The sequence below is a fragment of the Chaetodon trifascialis genome, chromosome 13, assembly GCF_039877785.1.
Source record: "Chaetodon trifascialis isolate fChaTrf1 chromosome 13, fChaTrf1.hap1, whole genome shotgun sequence".
NCBI classification, from domain to species: domain Eukaryota; kingdom Metazoa; phylum Chordata; class Actinopteri; order Chaetodontiformes; family Chaetodontidae; genus Chaetodon; species Chaetodon trifascialis.
Window position 1 is genome coordinate 10,515,995 of NC_092068.1, and position 25,111 is coordinate 10,541,105.

At 41.6% G+C, this 25,111-nt stretch overlaps 1 protein-coding gene across 1 annotated transcript; it reads right to left on the reverse strand.

Moving 5' to 3' along the window:
- Window positions 1–134: 134 nt before the first annotated feature.
- On the reverse strand, window positions 135–25,111 carry tasp1 (taspase, threonine aspartase, 1). The gene is made up of 14 exons (XM_070978404.1): window positions 24,929–25,111; window positions 24,005–24,209; window positions 23,738–23,805; window positions 22,473–22,541; window positions 21,485–21,605; window positions 20,613–20,697; window positions 20,448–20,527; window positions 20,182–20,288; window positions 17,765–17,884; window positions 16,225–16,303; window positions 10,754–10,864; window positions 8,827–8,934; window positions 7,746–7,819; window positions 135–1,605 (listed from the first exon to the last, which is right to left on the reverse strand). Exons 2-14 carry the CDS (start codon window positions 24,165–24,167, stop codon window positions 1,522–1,524), a joined length of 1,269 nt encoding a protein of 422 aa, XP_070834505.1. The 5' UTR covers window positions 24,168–24,209; window positions 24,929–25,111; the 3' UTR covers window positions 135–1,521.

Below are 25,111 nucleotides of genomic sequence, written 5' to 3' on the forward strand. Positions count from 1 at the left end.
CATGTCTTCACAGACTCTTCATTTATATATTCATGCTGTCTGTTCGGGCAGACACAAACTGCTCTCCTCATAACAATGAAGGTCTTTCTTGGGAAAAGGCACAGTCGAAAGAAGACTAAAGACAGATGCAGAAATGTAGCAACATAGATTTTATTTACTTTTAGAGCACTGTGGAGAGCTGTGCACATATTACCATTTCAATAGCTTATACCGTTTTATATTAGATGCATTTTCAAGTAAAGAATAAACAAGCTCTATCAAGGTTTTGTTGAATTGGAATTCTTAGTAGTAACTGAGTGAAATAGCAAAACCAGAGAAACTGACTATCCGAACAGAAATATCAATTTAGACCCTTACTCCTTTCAAGTACAATTTGCAAAAGCACCATTTCATGGGCTTGATGCATACAAATTAGCTTTTATCTGTCCTTTATTTAGCAAGAATATACATGTCTCTGTCAATGTGACTATAGAAATATAAATTTTTAAATGAGGAGTAACAGTCGTGTTTGGCGGTGGGGTCAAATGCTGCTACCTGAGCACTATATGTATGCGTCAGCATCACTCTGGAAGTGCATAGCTTCCTGCTTCTTGATCAACTCTACACCTGTCAGAGAACAGAAAGTGGTTTACTGTAGATTTTTTTGTTCATGCAATAGCTATGTATTCACATCTTAAAACAATCAAAGCAAAGCATTCTATGGCTGAAATGGTTATAAAATTCATCATGACCTAAGATGCACGTTATGCTACATTATACATTATGCTGGAGGATTAATAACAATATGAGTGTGCGAGTACATGGAAGTTGATGTGTACGTGTTAATGTTGTAAATAGCTTTTATCATCACTGTTCAGCTCTCACAGCTATAAATGCTTCAACAATTATTTTGAGTAGCAGGCATTCCACAAGGTGCAATCTGACATCTTTTTAAACTCCAAAAGTACTTTAAGAACAAAATAAGTCTTGCATTTGAAATTCCTAAACATTTGAAAATAGTCACATCTGTTCAGCAATACAAAACAACATCAACATCCACCCTGTTTTCCTAAATCATAGCTTATATACAAAAGGAAGGATGCCACTCTCAGTTGGAAAAGAGTAACAAAGAAAAAATGGTACATCAAGGCAATGGTGCATCAAGTCAAATCCAGGTGACACTGGAGAGCTTGGGTGGGTGGGGTGGGGTGGGGTGTGGGGTAAGTTGGCATAGAGTACATGCTGGAGGCAGACAGGGGCAACGGGAAGTCCTGTAAGTGCACTAAGTAGAAGCTAACACCCCTCCTTCCTTCCCGGGCACCTGTTAAAACAGCTAAAGCTTATTACTTCTGGCATTACAAAGGTGGTGGGGAGGTGTGTGTGTGTGTGTGTGTGTGTGTGTGTGTGTGTGTGTGTGTGTGTGTGCGTGTGTGTGTGTAGGTGTGTGTGTGTGGGGGGGGGGGGGGGGGGGGGTAGGTGGAAGGGTTTGCATTGGAGAACTGCTGTATTCCTGAAGATGCTCAGAAGGAGGACAAATACAGCTCACTCCATTAGTCTGCACACACCTCCCTCGATGGCCAAACACTGTCCGGGAACAGTCCCAGGTGGTAACCTGGATATGTGTGTCTGCAGGCAATATAAGAAGACACACACACACACACACACACACACACACACACACACACACACACACACACAGGCAGACACAGAGACACAAACACACACACCATGAGAAAATCATCCGAGGAAAGATATACAAACAAAGGCAGGCCTACATGGGGAAAAGGTAACGCTAACAGCTGGATTCCTGTAAAATGTCTGGTTTTCATATCATACGTGGAGCAAACATGAAAGGGTGAAGGCCTGGATGATGATGATGTAACATGGTTTTAAGTATTATTAACACTGTAAGAGGACATTAAAAATGAAAATAGCAACATGTATCAAAGAGCAGCAGTGGTGTAAATGTGTTTGCTAAAGGTACCAGGGAGGAGATCACATACAACCCCGGCAGAAAGACATCCATCAGATGTAAGCCTTATCAGGTGCACTGCACAGGGATTTCTAACATGATGAGGTGTTTTCCATTGCAGTGAAAGCTGAGGTTTAGCATTTTTATTAGACTTTGTTGAATTTGGTACTTGTCTCCACATTTGGACCCTCATTGTGCCAACATAGTGGTCTAACTGAAATGAACAAGGAGGCTATGTTTTTGCTGTAGCGCTAATGTCGGCTGAACGCAGCTCTAATGTGTTTATACTACCGTATACAAAGAAAAATGACTTGTGGGTTGCAGAACGGCTGTATAACGATCATGTTTCAAATTGTTAGTGCATAGCTCAGGGTTACATGTAAGACCATGGGCCACTTCATTCAGGTTTGTACCGCATATTGCCGATCGCAACGTTACCCCAGAAGAAGTATGGACTCCCCTCTGAAAGACCTCAATCAGAGTCATCAGGATCAAGACTAGGACTAACTTGGAGACAGAACCAGGAGCCATTGCACCTGACAACACACAGCTCATGGGGGCACCCAGACTCTACATCCAAGTGAAGTTTTAATTTGCTTGGCAAGTGTGGGCTTAGTGTTAAAAAAATGTATATATAGTTTAAATAATATCACAGATGAGGGCGACAAAACCAAGCACACATAGGACAGCTACTGTTGCATCATGAGCCCTAAAGTCCAAAGATGGCATGTGAGTATTTATTGAGAGACAGAGCGAGTGGACAGAGGGAACAGACTGCTAGTGTTTTGTGTTCGAGCAGAGACACAGAGGAGGAGGGAAGAGGCAAACACAGCTGTGAAGACGGGAGTGATACTTCAACCGGGGGATCAAAGGTGACCGACTCTCCCTGTGCCAATAACGGCTGTCATCCTCCTTCCTCTCTCTCCACGGAGGGTAGCCCTGGCTCCAGCCTTGGGGGAAGAGTCATTGCACTTATTGACCAGGCCACTGAATTGGCCTGACATCACTCCTCCAGTCACAGGAGCCTTCATCTCCACTGGACTTCTTTTTGTGTAGGCTTGGACTATGGCCCCTGGCACCCCAAGGGCAGCTGTCACTACAATGGGACAACAGCCAGACAAGGCCATACACACATAGCAACACTCTCAGGGGCTATTATGCCTCCAGGACCCCTCTCTGGGTTCATCTTCTGCCCTTCATCTTCTAAAGATGAGGTTAAAGAGAGGCCTTGTTTAAACTGTTTTGAGTGACCATGTAATGGTGACATGCTAAATGTTTTCCTTTTGATGTTTGCATGTCAGAGGGAAAGAGCTTTGCAGCGTTCTTTTAAATTCCTACTGCATTGAGCGCGCAGCTGAAAATAAACTACTGGCTACAATTAGAGGCTAGCTGTATGACTTCATATAGTTTGGAAAGAAAACGTGTTGGACAATGACACCATGTGCCCTAACCATAAGCCTGACATGCAACCTTGCGCCACATGTTAAACCCTTAATTTCTGACAGAATGGACATCAAGAGTGAGCAAGCAGGAAGAGTGAAAAGCTTACTAAAGTAAACAAGTGAGTAATTACACCACCACAGTGCTGTGAGCGTCGCATGCCTTTCACGAGCTATGGAGCTACTTCGTAAGTCCACGTTACAGGGAGACAGCAGTGAGGATGAGTAGTGCTTCAGGCTCAGGAGTCACACAGCAGATGTCCTAACACTTCTGGGACATCAAGTCTGGTTAGCATCACACAAACAATGCTGTGCCCCTGTGTGTTAACGCTAAATTACTAGTTCATATTGACACAGTGTTTGTGTCTGCGCTGACAACCTTTGTTAATACTCTGCTTTCATATTTTGATTATCAGTCTGCAGCTGGCATTTGATTGACAGGACACATTTTTTTACATCTGTTGGTGATATAGCTCAATACCATTAGCAATACAATACAATAGTAAAGTAATAAGGGGGTTGTTACTTATGAGGCAGCTTTTTGGCTATTTCAATGGCTGATAATGGCCAAAGAGTTACTATGATGTCCGTCCCTTCACAGCCTATCATAAGTCCAACTGAGAGTGCAAACTGACTTGTTCAATGAATTCCTGTGGTGGAATTCATGTTTACACAAGCAGCGTAAACTAATTAGAAAGTCATTGGAGAAAACAAATGAAGACTTATGATAGTGAGCATAGATAATCAGAAAAAAAAATGAAGACGCATAACCACAGTGAGCCTGCTGTCAAGCTTGATACCCAGTGACTGAAGTGACCACATGACAGGACCACGGCTGAGTCGAAGCATAATGCGAAAAACACAGTTCCATTGTATCTGTCGGGCAAAGACATTCTTTGGTGATATGAATGTGTTTAGGAGCTAGAGAAGCCACACATTAACACCACAGTGAAGGCCAAAGGATAATTTTAGCTCTATGACTATGCCGCTGTTTTTGTGTTGTGGTTTTCACATTCTTTTCATTAAAAAAAACAAAAACAAAAAAAACAAAAAAAAAACAATTGTATGCTATTTCTTCTCCATGCAAGATGGATAATAAAAAGAAAATGCTCCATAATAAAAGACATTTGTCATGTAATATACAAAGCAGACAATAACCAGGAGGCCTGAACTGCATGCCATTTGATTTTCTCTGGCCTTACACAATTTGAGCAGCAAACGCTTTATAGTGGTAATGATGTCCAGGAGGAGGGAACTGAGCCATGGTGGTGGTGCTGTGGATCCTACACTTCTCTTTCATCCATCCAATCATGAGAAACAATAAAACAATAGTCTAACTGTTTCAGACGTGCCGCCACTGGCCTGTCCGTGCAGCTTTGTGTAGCTCTGTTAAACATGGCTTGATGTTCTGATGTCCTATCCAGTGCAAACACAGGTGAGCGTTTGAGTAAAACCAGATGGTCTCCCTCTGCAGCATTGCTGCTTTAGAGCTATTTCACAGTCAAATGTCAAAAGGATTAGGATACAGACTCAGCTTTCCACAGAAACAACATCTGATTGAAAAGTAAAAAGAAGAAACACAGAGGAGCTGCCAGCACAGTGTCTGAAAAATTGGCCTGACGCTCAACACATTTTGGACTGAGCTATAGCACACTTCACTGTTCTCCTGGGTTCATGAAACTGTCGTTCGTCAGACAAAATATATACAGTAACATACAAATCTGAGAAGTAAAACACAGTGAAAGAGAAGTAGATTTGCTACAATATAAATTGGGTCTGACCTCTGTCCTAAATACTCCTGCTACTGTGTATCAGCCCTTTCATGTTCTTATCACAGAAAAACAGTGGAAGATGGGCTCTGACTGGCTGGTTAGAGACGCCCAGTGGGATGCTAATAGGAATGGGAGGAATGTCTGTAGCGTAGCAGCTGAGGCTGTGGACGGCTCTGGCTCTGTGTGCAATCTCTGCCACTCCGCACTGAACATTTGAACATCCTTAAACCAGGATGAATTATTCAGGCAAAGTATTTAAGTGCAAAGGGAACACTAGTTCTTAGATATTAGGTTTTCTTCAGCAAATACTTAAGACAACACACTCATGATGTCGTCACTGGAATAACTTGTTATGTACTGCCTGTCCTGCTGTTCCAGATGACAAAGATTTGATCCTTTTCAGGAGGGCTGAAGTTAACAGTTTATTGCCACTGAATCTGCGCTGCCCACGTCTGCCATTCTTTCACCCAATGAGCAGAACTTCCCACAGTTTTGAAGCCTGCCATCAAGACAGTGGACAAACAGGTGCCACGTCCTGGGCCTCCATGGCATACAGACCACTCTCGAGACTGGGCTTACTGGCAACAGACATTATGGCTGGAGTCTGGTCGCATAAAAGTTCCCATCTCTAGCTTTTGGAACTTCACCAGACTGGAGAGAAAACAGATGTTCTCTATGGCATGGCCTCCACGGATGATATGTTGGCAGTGAGCTGGTGGGTAACTCTGGGCCCAGCTGGGAATCAGTGGGTGAAAACTTGTTTTGTACCCAGCATGGAGCCATGAAAGACAGGACAGCCAGCTTCTCTGGTATACAGATGGTGAGAGCCGCGAAGGCACATGGGAGCCTGGTAGTCTCGGCCCCACAACAAGCTGCTCAGCAGAGCAGTGTGAGGTTAGGTGGAGCAGCTGCGTTCTTGGTTGCACTCTCCAATATCAATGTGTCACCGATGTCCCGTCGAGCGGAAGTCGATACCAATTCCCAGAAGATCCAGAAACCACTACTGACAGATGATATTCCTAGATCTGGACCCACTGACCACATTCAACATTCTTTCATGATTAATGAAGTGGTGCTGGGTGACTCGTTCACTGAAGGCACTGGGTTTTTCCAGAAAGTTAGATTTTCAGAGTTAAATGGCAGTAGGGACAATGTGGAGAAATTGGCATCATCATCATTTGCCACCAGTAAGACCACCCTTATATGTTATAAAACAATACCAATAAAACAAAATCTATGTTTGGACATTGTAAGTGTCCCTGAGCAGTACACAGTTCACTGTGTTCTGCTCACCTCTTTACGTTGGCACAGGCGTGAAAGGGGAGCTTGCATGCTCACATTCCACCACTAAGCCCAATACACAGAGCACATCTGACAAGTATGCAGATTGACACTGATATCCCCAGTGGTGCATGACTTTCAGTAAACTTTGTGGTACTTTGGGACCAGGTAGGGCCAGAGAGGGGGAGTGACGAGAGAGATAGACCAAGAGACAGGGAAAGGGACGGGTGCGGGGGCAGGACGGAGGGCAAACACTTTGAAACTTGAACCAGGCCTGAACAACAGTGCCCTCTCTTTATACAGTGACAGAGATACATTAGCCAAACAAATCAGTCTGAGCCAGGAGACCGGGGCATTACGCCCTGTTGCTCAAGAAGCCACACATTCAAGTCACACATTGCAGCAAGATCACAACACCAACCTCAAACACTCATGATGTAGAGATCTATTGTCTGCAAAACTGTGACTGTAAGGTCTACTTAAAAGAGCTCTGCATAGATCTTTAGTCCCGTAATACACAAGCCAAGGGTACCAACAGACTCCATACCAAACAGGACAGCAACCACTGGTGGTGCAGGGGCAAAATTCTCGCCTACAACCACAGGGACCTGGGGTTTAGCATGGTTGTGCCGTACAGTGACACAAAAGAGATAGCGTAAACCTGTGCACTACACCTTCTTGGTACAGCACATCGCTGGCTGATGACAAACAGCTACACCTTATCTATCATGCCATCTATCATCATCATCAGTTTACTCCAGGCGCAACACATTGACTAAACAAAGTTAGAATTCAAAAACTACCACAAAACTGGCTTTTAAAGTCAGGGAACAAATATCTTTTTTTAGGATTTTTTGGATCAACATGCTCCATGAGTAAAACAGATGTTAACAGTCCTGTTTCGTGCGATCTGAATTTCTGAGGTTTACGAGGTGCAGAAGACAAATAAAGACCCGCCAATTACCCCAAATCCCCAAATTTCCTCCCAGATCACTGTTAATGTTGTGAAAGCACAAAAACTATAACTGATATATTCATTCATTCATGAAATGGACAGTGTATCAGTCACAGTTATGATAGTGGACATTTACTTGCCAAGACAGCTGAGCTGACCGATATATCACACACCCAAACAGGACAAACTGAGAAGAATTTAGAATTACATTTGTTACGCCCGTGCATGTGCTGTGTTAAAGTTTTGTTACTGACATGAGGATCATTACATTCCTTCACAACCTCCTGTAACTGTAACTGAATGTCACTGCGAGACATTTTGCTTGTCTAGCTAATTTGGAAGCTTACCTTTGCTTTGCTATCTTGGGCAGACATGTAGCCAACACACATGCTCTCTGTGGTGTGACTCCATAGGAACTCCACTGCGAAAACACACAGATAAAACAGTCGATTACAGGGTGAGCATGAGAAAAATCAATGAACATAAATCCCTGTTTATATATTTAGACTATAAAAAGAGCACGTGGACAGAGTAACGCTGCGGGAAGAGAACAGACTGTTGCTCAATGAAAGTTCAATTGCACAAAATGAAGTGAAATCAACAGAGGTTAAAGTCTGGCAGGTGACTCAGCATGCTAAACTGCGGTAAACTCTGAGCATGCATCATGAAAATATATGACTTGCAGTTGTGACATAACTGCAGAGGAAGGTAGAACTTGTGAGCTGGAGCAGAAACTCAATTACAGCACTCCAAGGATGTGGTTGACAAACTGTTTATTCTTGTAAATCAACACAGGGCCCTTTGCAGAACACACGCAGAAACCGTATCAGGGCCCGTACATCGCTGGGTAAGGACTACTTTGGAACATTTTAGAGTTCAAGTGGACATAATGTATAAACTAAACAGCTCTTCACCTGTCATTTGCCATTATGGTTGATTTGAAATCGAGAGGTCATCCTGTCCTACACTGAAGAAACATCTGCTCTGCCTGGCCAGTGAACTCATCAGCTGACTATGGAACTGAGGGTTCATTACACATCATGTTAAAACTAGTACAAAGGGCAAAGGGTAACATTTAAACCCACAAGTAAGTCATATGTTCTGAAGTAGCTCCTGGTAGAAAAACCAGATCCACCAATCCAATCAGACAAACTGGGCAGCATTCAGAGCGCCTCTGTTTGTCTGAAGATTAGCTGTTGATTCCAGGGTGGGAGGTCTGCGCTTGAATCTGAGATGAAGGGTGTGAAACCAGAGCCTGATTGTGCAAAGTTAAAACAGAGACCACCCGCTAGCAAAGCCACAGTGCCTCCTCCCTCTCCTCCCCATCCATCTGATGATTTTTAAATATTAACAGCCAAACCTTTGCCCACCGTAAGCTGCGGCGCAGAGGTCTGAATGTGAACAGGCTTGAGATGATTCATGTCTTACCCAGTATACCCTGAATATTTTGAGATGGCGGAGCTTCCGCACATCTGCAGCAGCGCAGGACAATTACTCCACCCAAAACACGGTCTTCGCTGGCCAGAAAGGGTGAGCCTAGACACACAAAGAAAACACCACACTTGAGATGGCGAAACGAGGCGTAAACACGGCAAAGATGGCAAGTTCCTCCTCATTCAATAAAGTCTCTTGCATGCTTTTAGCTCTCCACCCTAACACATCCAACCAAGGATAACACATGAAAAGAGGAGACAAAACACAGCCTCCTTAATCAAACGATGGTGATCTACGAGAAAAAAATCCTTCCATGCAAGTCGTTTGCCTTTCTGGCCAAGTTAAACACCTGAAAGCAATTATTCCGTCGTGATGTATTTATTTTATTTAGCAAGACTGTTCAATAAAAAATATTTCACTCCATTTGTATGGGCAGGTTTTTAGCACATAATAGGTTAATGACAGGTGGTGTCATTTTTAACTCCTCACTGTACACACTCCTGTAACTCAATATCAGAAAAACATCCAGCCACAGAACTCTCAAAGACCTTTGAGCTTTGACAAAACAAACACAAAAAGCTGTCGTGTGGAATGAGAACCTTTCCTGCTCCCTGACTAAACTTCAGAGGAGGCAAACTTGAATGAGGTGCTGTGTATACAAAAAACCCCCCCAAAAAAACGTGGATTGGCTGATTAGTGCGGGGGAACAAAGGGGAAAAAAGGCTCAGTTTGGACAAGAACAAACTATAAACAGCTACAGCATGCCTTGAAATGTCACAACAGGGCAACAACTAATAGAAAACCAGCACCAATTGGTACATTTGATGAAAATTTTGTTTGTGTCTGCATGCCGTTGTTTCATTGTTGCATTTCACACAATTTTGGTTCCATGTTGTAATGTTTCCTTCACCCCATAAAACACTTTTTTTTGGGTGTAGCTTGGACAACATTCACACAAAATCCTGGTATCTGCTCTACATTTTAAAAAGGCTATTAAATTCCTTTTGTTAAACATTCCATGATAACTCTGACATGTTTGCATGTCGTAAACATGAGAGCAGTTCAATCATTGTCTTAATGTCCACCATTATTTGACCCTTCACAATAAAATAAATGAACAGGATTAAGACATTTTGGAGCGTGGATATTTGATATTTGTGTGTGTTTGTTTGTAGGTGTATCCATATAATGGAATCGACAAGGACTGATTGCGTGCGTTGTCATTAAAGATATTCTATTTGGAGAACCTGACACATGTATCATGGCATCTGAGCGAGAGGCCTCCACATCACAGACACTGTCATCATTGCTCTTGCTAAGGCAGATTTTATGGAGCTTTGTTTCACTTAATGTGCGCCTTGAAAGGAAACAACAGAAGAATTAACTCGAAATTGATTTCATCCAGCCCATCCAAATGTCTCAGTGTCCATGACAAAGCCGAACTGGGTCGGACTTCTAAAGGGGGCCAAAACAAGGCAGAAACCACCACATGTTTCCACATGTCCTTTCTTCCTGCGCTCTGCCTTCTCTGAGCTATCCCAGTGGTCATTCACAGGCGCAGCAGACGTACTTAACAAGACTTTCTAAAACTGACCACTTCTGAGAATATGGCCAAAAAATTACATCTTCACATGAAACTTGAACAAAACAATTCCAAAATTGTCTGTGGCTGTCAGCTATGATGAGTGGAACATTTGAGGGCCCTGTTTAGACAGTGAAAATGATCCATAAATCAAAACGCTGTCCTGATTCTATTATTTGCGATGTTTCCAGTTGTTAGCTCATTCCTTAAGTTACGCAACATCTGTTTGTTAGTTTAATTTTCCTCGTGTTTAATTGTGTTTCTTGCAACCATGTGCTTGGCTGACAAGTGAGTGTGTATGGAAAGGAGTGGGAATCAGGCGGCATGTGGGTGACTCACTGATAAACTTGGTTTGCATAGCCTCCAGCAGCGCTTGGTGGGCATCTTCAGACTGCATGGCAGCGGAGCATTCCCGTGCCAGCATGGTGCGAATCAGATGCTCTCCACAGCCTGGCAAGAGACACACACACACACACACGCGCACACACACACACACACACACACACACACACACACACACACACACACACACACACACACACACACACACACACACACACACACACACACACACACACACACACACACACACACACATACACACAGTTGAGCCAGTATCATGAACGGCACGCCTTCAATCAGAAGCGCACCAGGTCTTCAGTGTGTTAGCTTTGAGGGTCGTAGCACATGTAGAAGAAACCACTTATGTAAATCCAAGAATCCAAGGCACATAAAAAAAAAAAAATCATTTTCAAAACACTGGTTGTGTATGGTATTAATCATATCTTGATATTTCACATCTTGATATTTAAGTGAATTTTAAAGAGATCAGTATGTATGAGAGTTTCCTGATGACCATTTCTAATACTATGCTTTGATGTTCAAAACTTGTTAAAAATCACATTTGTCCAATATATCTGATTATTAAGTTACGTCATGGAAAATATTAGAACTGAAGGATTTTCTTTTTCAGCTCGTACAAAAGATTTATTGCTACTGCAGTCATTTAAGCAACTTTAAGCTTTATTATTTCAGGTAAAGATGACAGTACAGAGGGGCTGCCAAGTCCAGCTGCTTTGCTCAAGGGCACACTGACAGTAACTGCTGAGGGAGGGTTTGTGTTTCTCTTCAGTTGCCCCTGCCCAGATTCCCAGCTGGTCTGGAAACTTGAAACAGCAACCACCCAGTATTAATTCCACTTCTGTAGACCCTGTGCTCGAGCTGGCTCACTGCTAACTGCAGGATACGCATGCATATTACATTCATATATAATCATTACACATTTGTGCATCAATTTTATATTAACAGGTTTTAAATTGACATGTTACTATAATTTGTGTTTGTACAAACCAGCTTTTCTCAGTCAGGCTTAAATAGCAAACACCAGAAATGTATTTATCTAAATGTGGAGGATAAACAGGAAGAAACTATTTTCATTAGACCACTGAGTAACGGTGGGGAGTTAAGGCATGAAACAGGAGTGGGGAGGTGGAAGTGACTGCACGCCAAATGTAAAAACAAAACGGCAGCACTGAAGTTGTGTGTGAACATTTTATTCATACCAAAACCAAATCCTCTGAATTAATTCAAATAAAATCGGAGGAGAGCCAGCGGGGTGCGCTCCAATTAGTTTCAATTAGCACCTGAATCTGTCTGATGCTCTTCATTAATGTGGCATGTGGTATACAGACAGTTCCAGGGAGAGAAACAAAGCATTTAAGCAAACCAGGAAACATAAAAAGAATGGGCAGCCTGTACAAATGTCTCAGCTTCCCCTCCATCCACGTCCAAGTCAAAACATAGCAGGTGTGCTTTTTTCTATCTTTGATAATATTGTACTTACTGTTAAAAGACTAACAGTAAAAGCAGTACCAGGCTGCTTCTAAGGACAAGACAGAGACTGAATGCGTGCTGCAAGCTTAGAGCAGCAAAAAATACTCAGGAAAAAGACAAGAAATCTAAAAGTGAAAACAAAACACATCTGGCAAAAGCTCCTGTGAAAACCCATTAAGACTGAAGAATATAGCCTTGTTGTTTCTGTAAACACAAATGAAGGTCCCATAAAATATCAGGTAACTACAACAAAACTGAATGCAGGTCGGTAACTGTGGAGACCAGATGCCTGGTCTTTTTTAACAAGAGCAGAACGTCGGATTGGCCAGGTACCGTGCCTTTTGTAATGTGTTTACCATAAACTGCTTTGTCCCAGGGGACCTGGGTATTATGGCGGCACAAACACAGCTCAAGTGGAAGTACAGCAAGAAGCCCAGACTAAAGCAGCAGCTCAACAGAGGAGGAGTGCAAAAAGGAGGCCAATGAACGGAGACACGCTATGTGACAGCCAACAGCAGCGAGAGAAAACAGTAAGGTTTGTGAGCTGTTCTCTCACTGGCCACAGCAAAGTAAAGGCCCGGCGAAGCAAGTCAACGCATAAAAAACAGAGAGCCGCATCTTACACAACAGACTAGAATGAGGGGGTGGGAGGGGGGGTGGATGGGCCGAGCGGCGGTCAGGTGAAGGGAAGAAAGAGTGACATATAGGGTGAGGATCACAGTCCTCGTGGCAGACTGAAAATGACTGTTTTTCTGTTTCTTTTGATGGGAATGCCTTTCATGTTAGGAAATTAAAAGCAGGTGTTGTACTGGAACACACATTATGTGCTCCATACCCAGAAGGAAAGCTTTTTTTTTATAGTAACATCAAAGGCAAAGCCACAATATAGGAAAATAAGATGAGGTGAAAATACATAGAGCAAACATCTATACATTTTCTGGGATAAATGATGAACAGTATGTTACCAGAACAGCTGTCTTATACTGCTTGTTTAATGGATTAAAACGCAATTAATGTGTTGCAATGGGTCAGACTAATCACTTTTAAGCTGCAGACTACAAGTAACACAGCAGATAAAGCAATAAAAACCACGGGGATGCTAACGTTATCTATGAAAGGGATTTGCTTCAATTTCTTGTTTCAGTGAAATATGCAAGGAGAATTTCTGAATTTCCAGACAGGGGCATACATGTTTCTGGGCCTTCTTCACAGCGGATCCTATATTGGGCCTTTCAGGATTGTGGTTATAAGTCCTTAGAATTGTTTATATAAAACATTAGGGTCAGTATAACTGTCTTTGTTGTTACACTGCCCTAAATTTCTCACTGATTGCTGGTGATCATGCATTCAGACAAGCTTTAAAGGAGCAAAATGCTGGCTATCTGAGTTGTGCGAGCACATCTGACTCAAGCTTCAGCCTGTCTGATCAAATCAGTTCATCTGCACTGAGATGCATTAGGCTACAGATCCACATCAAAAGGGTTTAATGCTCCCCAGAAGCTATGTCGCAGATGTCTACACATCTTAAAGCAGTAACATAGCCTCTCCTCCTCACATTGCTTTCACCTAAAAGAGGCATGCACTCTCATTTATGGAAATACTAAGGCATGGTTACATACATTGTATAAGCATGTTGAAGAAGAATGCAAGATGTTTTTAAGATAGCAGATTGGTCTTGTAAGGGAAGGACGTCTTTGTCCGATTGACTCTCTCGATTGAGTTAAGAGCCAGCGCTTCAGGAGATACCCTTCCTGTTCCTGTGTGTGCTGACAGCAGAGGATGAGCGGAAGCAGGAAGGTGGCTGCTATTTCTCTACATGTAGACTTGAAAAGGCTGAAATTTTTCTATTTTTTTTTAATCACAAAAAGGCTGTCGGAAATGATTCGTAAAGTAAAATGAGTCGGATTTCAATCCACTCATCTGGCACCACCCTGTCTTTACTCTACATCATGTTCCAGTTCATACTTCTGCGATTCAAGACGGGGAAAGCTTACCAGACGGACATTAATCTTGTAGCATTAAGATTCAAATCTTGTCTGCAAAGCAAAGCTGAAAAAGAACGATTTTATTTGTACACTAGAGTGACACTAAAGTAATCATCCAACGTAACGTTATGCCAAGTCTACATGACACTAAGCACCATGAAATTTTTAGGTCATTTTGTATAAAATCTGCTCGTCAAAGGGCCTGCTTTCCTGTTCAGATTCTGGCATGAACTTGTTGGATGCATGTCAGATTATATTTTCTCTAGAAGTGTCAGAAGTCCCAAACTTGCTTAATGGTCTTTTATAGTTGTTAATTTATCTAGACACTTTTGTGTCATCTTTGTAAGGCTAATAAAAGATGACTGAGGTAAGACTTTGTGTTGCAGGGACTTAATAAGCTAATGCAGTCTTTGCAGTCTTTCTATAATTGAATATCTATTTTAACAGCCCCGTTTCGATTGATGAATGTGATATGATAGCATCTGAGATAGTCAGAGCTGTCTAAAAAAGCTCTGGTTTCCGGTGACAAATTATTGACTGTTTAAACCTTGATGATCATGATCAAGCACAATGAAAACCCAGAAAGATGGATGGAGTGGTTCAGCGTTCCACCTCTGCATGAAGAGAAACAATAACCACCACCAAGTTGAAAATGACACTGCAGACACCGCAGGAAGTAAGAAACGGAGAAGGACAAGCAGTCTGTGACAACTATGAATCAGTACCATGGCAGTGTCTGAGGAGGGTGTGTGGGGGTGGAAGAGTTATGTACTTACTATGCATGTATTGTACCCAATATACTGTAGATATTTCAAGGGTTAGTGAAAGCAGCATCGAAAATAATATATAACGCAGATCTAAGTCGAATAACAGGTGTCATCTTCATTAAATATAAATGAATACATTTAATTTAGAAAATTATGTTTTGTTTTTTTTTGTTTCAATTAGATTTAGATTTCATTAATTAATGCTCCTCATTGGTAAAATGAATGACTGTGTATCGCTCACATGAGAAATGGAAACATGGTAACATCACTATCTGATCAATTTGATATGTGATGGTTTAACGTAAGTAAACTTACTTCAAATACCGTAAAGCATCATTAATGTATATTTACCAACAACAACAGGGTGGCTGAATTCCTAACAGCAAATATGCATAATTATGAAAACCCTGAGAGGCAAGTGAGAAAAAGAATTATGGTGATCCATTTTCTATGTGTGAGCTGAATTGTTTTCACTCCTGTGTCTATGACTTAAGAACAGGTGGAAAACATGGGTTTGCACGGATCATCTTTTCAAGTTCCTTAATTTTCCTGTCAAACACGTTGGGAGAAAAGTTTTGCCAGATGAAAACAAAAAACACATTTTGTTTGTCGGCGTCATTTTTGATTTGTTGTTGATGTGCTTTTTGCCACAAGTTTATCGCCTTCTGCCAGAAAGCTTCAGAAAAGGATCTGGCATTAAAAATTCACCTGCCCGTTCACAATGTTAACTACATATTAGGAGGGATTTCTGGCAGAAAGGGATTTCTGGCAGAAAGGGCTTTCTGGCAGAAAGCCCTGAAGGCAAACTTGTCCCATGTGTGGCGCACTTCACACATGCAAATTCACCATCTTCCTGCTGCGCTCTCAGTCGTTCTCCCCTATCACATCTACAGCAGGTGTCCCACGTCGAATGTCATTTCACAAAGAGGTTTGCGATGCACCTGGCATGCAGCTGACTAACAAAGAGCGGAGAATGATGATTCAATCAGCTGAGGAAGTAACTGATGAGGATCACTCAGCAGGAATGGTCGGAGGTCATCGGAAACTATTATCTCCCTGAGGCTCAATAAAAGGCTCACATCGAATATCTGTTTCTGATTCGTATGATCTCCAGAAGCAACATGTGGTAAACATGAACAGTGAGGGGAAATGTCACACTCACAGACAAACACACACACACGTACACGACTGTGGAAAAGGTTGTAGAAAGTGTGCCATGGCATACCTGAGGTACTCACTGCTGTAGAGTAAGGGTTCATACTACAGCCGTTTTCAGCCCAGCAGCCGCATCCATAATGAGCAGCCTGAGAAAAGACAGGAAAAGAGGACATTTATAGCAAAGGAGTTTCAGTGCTGTTTTCTTTCTAAGATTTCTGTACAGAAATATATCTGAAGTCTCAAATAATAGCTTTGAGTAAGGCATGCTCACAGCCACATAAAATAATTTTAAATTTCACTCCAGGCTGGGGTGGTCATTTCAGCCTAATTCACATTTCCACGTCATTAACTACACTAGAAGTAGAGTCACGACTCTATTGCCCTGAACTTTTTAACAGGAGCGTTAATGAGATTAACGCAGTAAATTCAACTGATTCATTCGTGCTGTTGCTGCTTTATTGGGATTTGTTGAGTTTGCTTTAACATGTAAAAATGGGGCACAGAACACGGGGACGATCAGAGCAAATCCTCTGTGGTAGGTCGCCTCATTAATTTAGACTAAACACCAGAGCTGTGTTGAAACGATGAGCGTCTGTTTCACTGTCAATTTTACCCAGCCGTCCAATCACAGGAGGGGCAGGACTAGCAGAGCAACGCTTCGAATTGTCTCCTGCCCATACGAAGGTACTCCTTGCACCGTTTTCAGGAGCAGGCCGGGCGTTTTGAGCTGGGAGAAAAACGCACAGGCCCTGAGTGAAGAAAAATGAGCCTACACAAAATTAGTCTGGCAAATTTCTGCTGTCAGTCCGCCTGGTGCAGACAGTTTGGCTGGCGGCTGTCCTCTCAGCTGACAGACAGACAGCTGGTTCTGAGTACGGAGACGGTCACATGGCGGACTGAACGTCATAGCACTTACGCGCCGCTCACATCTCGCTTTTCATGTGGATTCCCAGTAAGTCCAATATACAATGGATTTTTCTGCTCTGTTGTGGTTTCCACCAAATTGTAAGAAAAATATTTGAGTCATTGGCTGCTGGATGTTCTGCTCTCTTCACAAGCTCGTCACTAACTTTGTCTGTCTGCTGTTTGGTGCGGGGCAGGCAGGACACTATGGGTTTGGCACATGCACCGGCTTTTCTTGCTGAAAATGACTGCCTGCAGAAAATGACACATCATACAGAAAACGTGTGGGCTGTGGTAATAATTCTCTGTGGGTTTCTGACTAGAAGCGAACCCTCTCATGATACACAGTCATTTAATTGAGCTTTAATAAAAAACTATCAGTTAATGCTGTTTTCAGAACAGTTCTTTTCCCCAACTTGGTTTAGGCTGTCAATAGGTGCGCACAGGAATTTTTATTTTTTTGTTTTTCAGTTGCTATTATTCCCAACATCATCATAATTTGACACAAACAATATGTAGGTGTACACTAATAATTGTGCTTTCTAAATATAGTATTGCACAGGCTTTGTGTTCCAGAATAAATTAGAAATTAGACATCATAGTACTAAATATTTAAATAATAATAGCTGTCTCAAAAAAAATGGCTGGTTCAGTCTGCATGCATTACTTTAAGAAGCTGTTTTGTGGATAAAGACATGGCATACCTGGCCAACCCTGCCGGGATGCTTCATGGCCAGGCCTCCACTGGACACCGCTGCAGCTACATTCCCCTCCAGGTCAACCACAACGGCTCCCACTGTGTCGAGGCACCCTGAACCATTCTCCTACGTCACAGTCAGGAGAGGAGTCACATGAGGACAAAGAAACAAATATATACAAATGGACATTTTCAAATGAGAACTGTTCCCAAGTGAGGATTTCAGGGAACATAAAGGAGGAGGACGCGCTCACGTTCTGAAGCAGAGACATCATCTTTAATTAAGGACGTCTCCAAAATTAAGCATGTGCTGCCTGAATTTATGAATCACTCTTCAAATTTCATTAAAATGCGATGTTCTGATTTCAATCAGCTCTTTTTCTTCCCTGATTACAGTTTGCTTTGGAAGTGGCTTGTTTGTGAACCATCATGACTCAGACGGCATGATAAATAGAGTTCTACAGGGGAGATGTGCAAAATGGCATCATGATACATGATCAGAGCTCTACTCCTACCAGAAACTGAAGATCTTCATTGAACCCTGGACTGAAAATCCAGAGAAAGAAAAAAAACAAAACAAAAAAACAGTGTTTCCCATCTATCTTATGTTCTCCTAAATCAGGCCTGTTTCCGGGCTTTGGAGGCCAAAAAGAACCAGAGCCAGCTATTTCGAAATGCTACAAAGACCATCCTGTCATTACTTATCAGTGTCCATAAAAGAAAGAAATCCAAAGTAAATAATAGCTGTAAAACTCACGGGCATTTTTGGAATTATACTGATATGTTTTAGATTTCCCTGAACAACACTGCAACTACACACCATCACGAGACAGGTGCCTATATAGCACTGAAAGAAAAGACTGGAAAGATTTTATTGCTTGGCAGAAAGACAAAGGCATAAAAAGAACATCGTGTATGAACATTGAAACCAGACTTGCTGCAATAACGCTTTTTGTTGAAGCCACAAGACTCTAATAGCTATTCTTGATACAGAAGAGGCTATTTCCTGTCAACTGACTTGATATGTCAATGACAGAGTAAAAGATAAAGATTGATACCAAATTCCTGTGAAATCTCCTAAAACTGCGAACATGCATGTGAACAGTCACAGCACATCAGTTATGTCCAAACCAGTGCCAGATGAAGTGCATCAAATGGTCACATATTAATCTTTAATGGGTCAAGCAGTTTTGTGTAAACATGTGAGAGACAGACGAGAGCAGCAGAGGGCTACTCCAACCTCACACTCTCATTGGGCTAACTAGCCATTTGACACCAAAATCAATCATTTAATCACTTGCCCGAGTCAACAAACAGTCCATCTTAGCTGTTAGTCTTTCTTTTCATGGATACATCATTAATATTGAGAACTGATGTGACTGAATTACATAAACAGTAATACCGTTCAAAAACAGGTCCAATGAAGCACATCGGGCTGTTTTACTCCATTTAGCACAATTTACATCAGAACCAAGACAAACTCCCCCCCCCTCCTCTGTGCTGCGGCCACTCCTCCTGACTTCAGAGCAGAAGGAGTCTATTCTCAGCCACCACTCTCCACTTGTGCTGCTCAGGGCACTGAAACTTTGCACCCAGTCTTGTCAACAGTGAAATCATTTCTTGGAATCCTGCAGCCTGGTAATGTCATTCATTCTGATGACAGCGTGAGAATGTGAGATCATGACTGGCAGGATATATCTTAATGTCTTAGTCATTAACTTCCTTTCTTGAATAAAACAGTCTACTTGATGTTTTTTAAATTCAGTGTGATGCCATATATCCTGATGCATAACCGCTGGTTTAGACTCTGTGGAGCGGGCTGCAAGCATGATAAAACAGACACCAGGACCACACCAGTTTCATCGCTAATAGTAGCAAGTGATGCAGCCCCCATCCATGTTGAATTCTGACTAACAAATGTATGATTGTAATATTTCCACAGGGGAAAACCACAGGCTTTTACTATCCCCTCTCACCTTTGTAGGTCTTAATTCTGATTTTATATGTCACGATTTGAACACTATGTGTCTTTGGTTTCTCGCACTCACACTCTGCTGTCTGCTCCTTTCAGGTGTTTTCTGTGGATCTCGCCATTATAACCTTATTTGACACGACCTGTTGCTGTGAGAGAGACCTAAATCCCTTTTTGTTTCATGATTCTGAGGAACTAGTGCTTTAATGAAACATAAACAGCACAGTCAATTAAAGTGAAGTAGCTTTATTTTTTAAGTTTATTAGAGCTCATTGCAGCACCACATGCAGGCACAGTGGCACTTTGCTCTCCACATGGGGGTACTGATTATTACATATGGTAGAGGGAGAGGTAGTGCACAGTCAGCAGGAAGGGGTGGGTGCAGTCTGACTCTAGTGATGTAGGTGAGAAAGAAGAAGCTTGATGCCATCTTATTTTAACACTGTACTCACATTTTCACTTGATTGTCGTCTTTTCTTTGTCTGATTATGTCCTGTGTCCATCTTTTCTGCCATCTCCATCTTTCGCTTGTTTCTCTTGTACGCAGATAAACTGAACTCTGTGTGTGGAAACAAAATATCAATCTAATGTGGCCGCATAAGCTGACGCACATGTTCCAAAGGTTGTTTTGAGCGCTGTGTTTTGGTTCAGTTTTGCAGCCAAAGAAGATTTATTTCTTAGATGAAACATATGTCTGAATCAGTGCGATGAAACTCACTGGTGGCCATTTTCTCTGAAGGGCATGGTGGTATTCCATGGCTGACTGCCCAATCATGTGCTCCTCGCCCCACTAAAAAGCTGACAAAAGACAAAAAAAATGTATATCCATAAAAGTGGATGTGGTCACATTAATGCAACATTAATTAATAACCATTATAATCACCAGGGTGGTATTCTGCCAGCTGATAGTTTCCCTTTCTGTGCTTCACTCAGAAGACGATTTGCAACTAAGACTGGGTTCTTAATACCTGAGAGAAAAGTCAGAATTATCACAGGCGAGCAGTTCATTCCATGTGATATTATTACAGTGTAAACAAACTGAGACACTCAGATCATGATCAGATTTTGCAAACACACAGTAATACATTAGCCAAATCAATACGGGTCAAATAAAACATTTTAAACAGGAACAGAAGACTCATCAAACGGCCAAATAGAGATTCTTCTTCTTTATGCTAAGTTACTTAGCACAGGTGAACTACATTTTCCTTGTAGCCTTTTTAAACACATCCTACTGAGAACTTGTGGAAAACACAGGTTGGCAGGCATATTTTTTATATCCAGGCCAACAAAGTTTCATTCATCATGTATGGATTATAAGGCCAAATGTTACACGACGCAGACACGGTAATAAAAGCAATCTGTTGTCTTCTGGACTAAATGTGCCAGCTTTCACCTCTGGGCTGTTTGGAATAAATCATGTGTTCTTGCAAAAAAAAAAAAAAACTGCTTTTGTTGAAAGCCTTCTAGGAAAACTCTGTGAGTATGCTGATGTGTACATGTTAGCAGCACTTCTTGGTTGTTCTCCAAGTAAAAAGTGGGTGGTCCCCATTATAAGGATTTATGATGCCAATTCCCTCTAGTAATCTTTCAAAAAAAAAAAAAAATGCTCTGAGATGGTCGAAAGTAAACCAGTAAAACACATGACTGCTAGAGGCTTGACTCATTGCCATTACTTGCAGGTGACTGAACCTCAGAGTGACGACGTAACACTTTGATATAAATATCAACGAATCAACATGAGCAGTAACTCACCACTAATAGCCCCGACGGCGCCATAATGCAACGACTTCCCATCCATGATACTTGCGTCACATTCAATTTCCCCTGACAAATTAAGGTTGGAGCCCATGCCCGCATTTGTAAAAGGAGAGTCCTGAGAACAATTAAAAACAGGCAGTCTAAAATCTATTTTTGCAATGAACTCTATTTTCAAAAGACAAAAGTCCTACTGCAAGACAGAAGTCAATATGTACTGCAGTCTTATATTCTTAAATCATCAGCTTATAGAGTGACCCTGCACACTGGACAATGAACGATATTTAACATCATAAACCAAAAGCTGCAGATGGTGAACTGCTCACTGGAAAATAAAACCAATCACACCCTGAAACAGCGACTACATGCTGTTGTCATTTATGATTTCTGCCAGGGACAATAATCCTGACATGGATTTCAGGACAGAAATGGTAAAAAACTCAGTTCTTATACTATCTATGATGCATTTTGGGCTTTTGTGCTTAATCGCAGGTTGAGCAGGTTTTTGGCTAATAATCAGACGATGGCTTTCTGCACTCACATCATGTGACTGTGGAAACTTCAATTTCAAAGGGTAATACTGAGAATAGCTTTCTGTCACTTGTATTTATACATACAGCGTATCGCTTTCTTAAAAAAGACACGGGTGCTTGCTGCACCACACATTTCCGCAGCTGCAGAGAGCTCATCAGAAACATTTTTCTTTATTCCAAACCCTGCCCTGAGGCAAATCGCCCCTTACATCATCCAACAGGATGTACGTACATGCATCAGAGGCTGAAGCAGCATAAAGCTGTTTTGGATAAACACATACAGATGTCAAATTAAGTTTCTTATCCTCATTATAAGTTTTTTCTATGTTGTTTTTCTTAAAGTCCAATCCAACGATTTCTTCTCCAGTATGTATGTGGCTGATTAAAAAAAAAACAACTGATTTAATAAAAGTTGACTTAAAATAATCAAACATGGATCATAATCAACCAACCTCAAGTTCAACCAGTGCTGCAGTCACTGCTTCCACTGCGAGTGCCCCAGCTTTGAGCCGGTCCACAGCCTGGAAAAGGGACAGAAACACCTTGTTGAAAGACCAACAACTTTCCAGGCAAAACACTAAAATTTACCCATTTCAGTCTTACAGTATGATAAGCTATGGACAGAAATTGTTTATTTTAACTTTCTCCATGACAAATACTCTGTTTTCAAGCCCCCACATAATAAAACTACAGTGCATGCTGGAGTACCTACTGTATGTATCCTGCTAACTAACAGAAATAAAATCTAACTGAAAGTAGAAACTCCTTGCAGAGATAATTAGGATTCGAGCTCATAACGGGAGTTCAAATTAGAGCAAAAACATGCATCCTGGATTGAAACATTAAGTTTGCCTTGTGTATGTATGAAAACGGACACAGTCAGCATGCTGATGTTGTAAAAGTGTGCTGTATATGAACGACTGCTGGCATGACAGCAAAAGACCCTTTTTAAAAGTGAACTATTTGGCCTTAAAAGTAAAGTACTACATCCAGCGGAAACTGGGCACAGCTCATCACCCATTTAGCACCATTCCGATCGTAAAGCAAGGGTGACGGCTGCTCCGTGAGGTTGTTTTTCAGTCCTATGGATGTAAGGAACTTGTAAGGTTGGAAGTAACAATGAATAAAACTAAATAAAAGGACATTCTTGACAAGAACCTGCTTTAGAGAGCCAATGAATAAAGACCTCTCTTCAAACAGAAAAATGATCTTAATACAGCCAAACGAAAACTGGAATGACTTCAAAACAAGCACATTAAATTGCTTGAGCGGTACTGCCAAAACACAGATTGGAATCCCACTGAAAATATATGGAAAGACAGCTGTTCACAGACGCTCCCAATCCAACCTGAGCAAACTTGAGCAAACTTTTGACAAAGTGTAGGAGCTCATCGAGCTGATATGGATGACTTTAAAAAATGCTAAAAGTTCGCAAAACGATATGCACCAGGTCAGGCGCTTGAAGAGAAAAACAAGGTTACTCTACTTTCTAAGGACATTAAGAACAGAACACATTTGTGTGCAAAAATGTAGTAGACAGAAGTTAAAAAAACACCCTTACAGTATTTTTAGCAACTTTTAGTTACCTAATTTGTTGTCATGCCCTCCAAAAAAATTACAGAAATACCTTCCTAACATTCCATTAAGACTGACAAGGTTATGCTGCTTCTTTGCACGCGTACTGTTTATGATCGTAACACCCATAAAGCAAACTTACTCTCTGGCAGGCTCTTTTGCACACATGCTTGTACTCCTTGGCCTTAGATTCAGAATGGTATCCTGCTCCTGAAGGCAAATAACAGCAAACAAAGTGTTTGACCATTCTTAATGTGTTGATAGTTGACCTCCTCAAAGCAGAAAACTACATTAAGAGACAACACGAGATGCTGTTTACTATTTGTTGGGAGACTTTATGAGGTGTGGTTTACCATTTCTTTCTCATAAACTCTTAATTCTGTTTGTTAATTATGACATGCACATGTACCTGCATGCACTAAAACAAATCCACCAACAACTTTTGGCTTCTGATTCTTCCTCGACTCCTGTTTTTTGGACCATGAGTTGGTCAGGGGAGAGGAGGGTTGCTGCTCTTCAGCAGAATTCATTAGATTTTCCATAACCCCTGCATAACTTGACAAGCCTATCATGGCCTATCAGACACCGGTATAGAAACCATTTTCACGGCACACCTGTGACAGGAAAAAAAAAAAAAAAAAAAAGATTACCATTCGGTGACAATACAGAATAAGATTTATCCTATTGCAAAACAACATGGTGGTTCTAAGCTATGCACCACTGACAACACAGACACTGACACAAAGTGGGCACTAGACACGTTTTCACTTGAACTAACACCACAGCAGCAGCTGACTTCACTGACAATGAATTAACCCCCTTATCGTTGGAATAATGAACTATCCTGCAGATTCTCAGTCTTTACAATGCAAACATGAATCACTGATCACTTACCCTGCAGCAATATCAGTAGTCTGTCAATGACGTTACATTAATTCAGTTACTAACTTAGGTACAAAGACCATGTAACTAATATCTACCTAGCAGCTAACGGTGTTTAATAACATGCTGCTCATAGACATGATCCAAGAGACTACATATCAAAGCTTACACTTAACATAACATTAGAAATGTCACCCATCTTATTTACCTAAGTTAACGTTGTCAACTTTACAAACAATTCCTGTTGTTTGCGTATCGATACGCATGTCAGTCTGAAGCTTGTGTTATTAAACCCGCGCTTATTTCTTATGCTGCGCGTCTCTTTAATGAATAAAGAGGGATCGTACATTAAATAGAGAAGTTGTTTCAAGTCAAGCTAACAGTCTTGTGTTGTCGTTAGCTTGTTAGCTAACAGCTCGCTAACACACCAACCAAAACAATCTCAACTTACAGTTTTCACTCCTCTTCTACAAGCGACGGAGCAGCCTGCCAACCGCGACGTTACCCGACATGTGTTTAATGCACATGTACGTTTGCTGGAGTCATAAATGTAACTGAGACAAACTTTGCTGTCACACACACTTTCACTCTGTGCTAACCACAGCTAGTTAGCTAGAGCGCACAGAGTACTTCC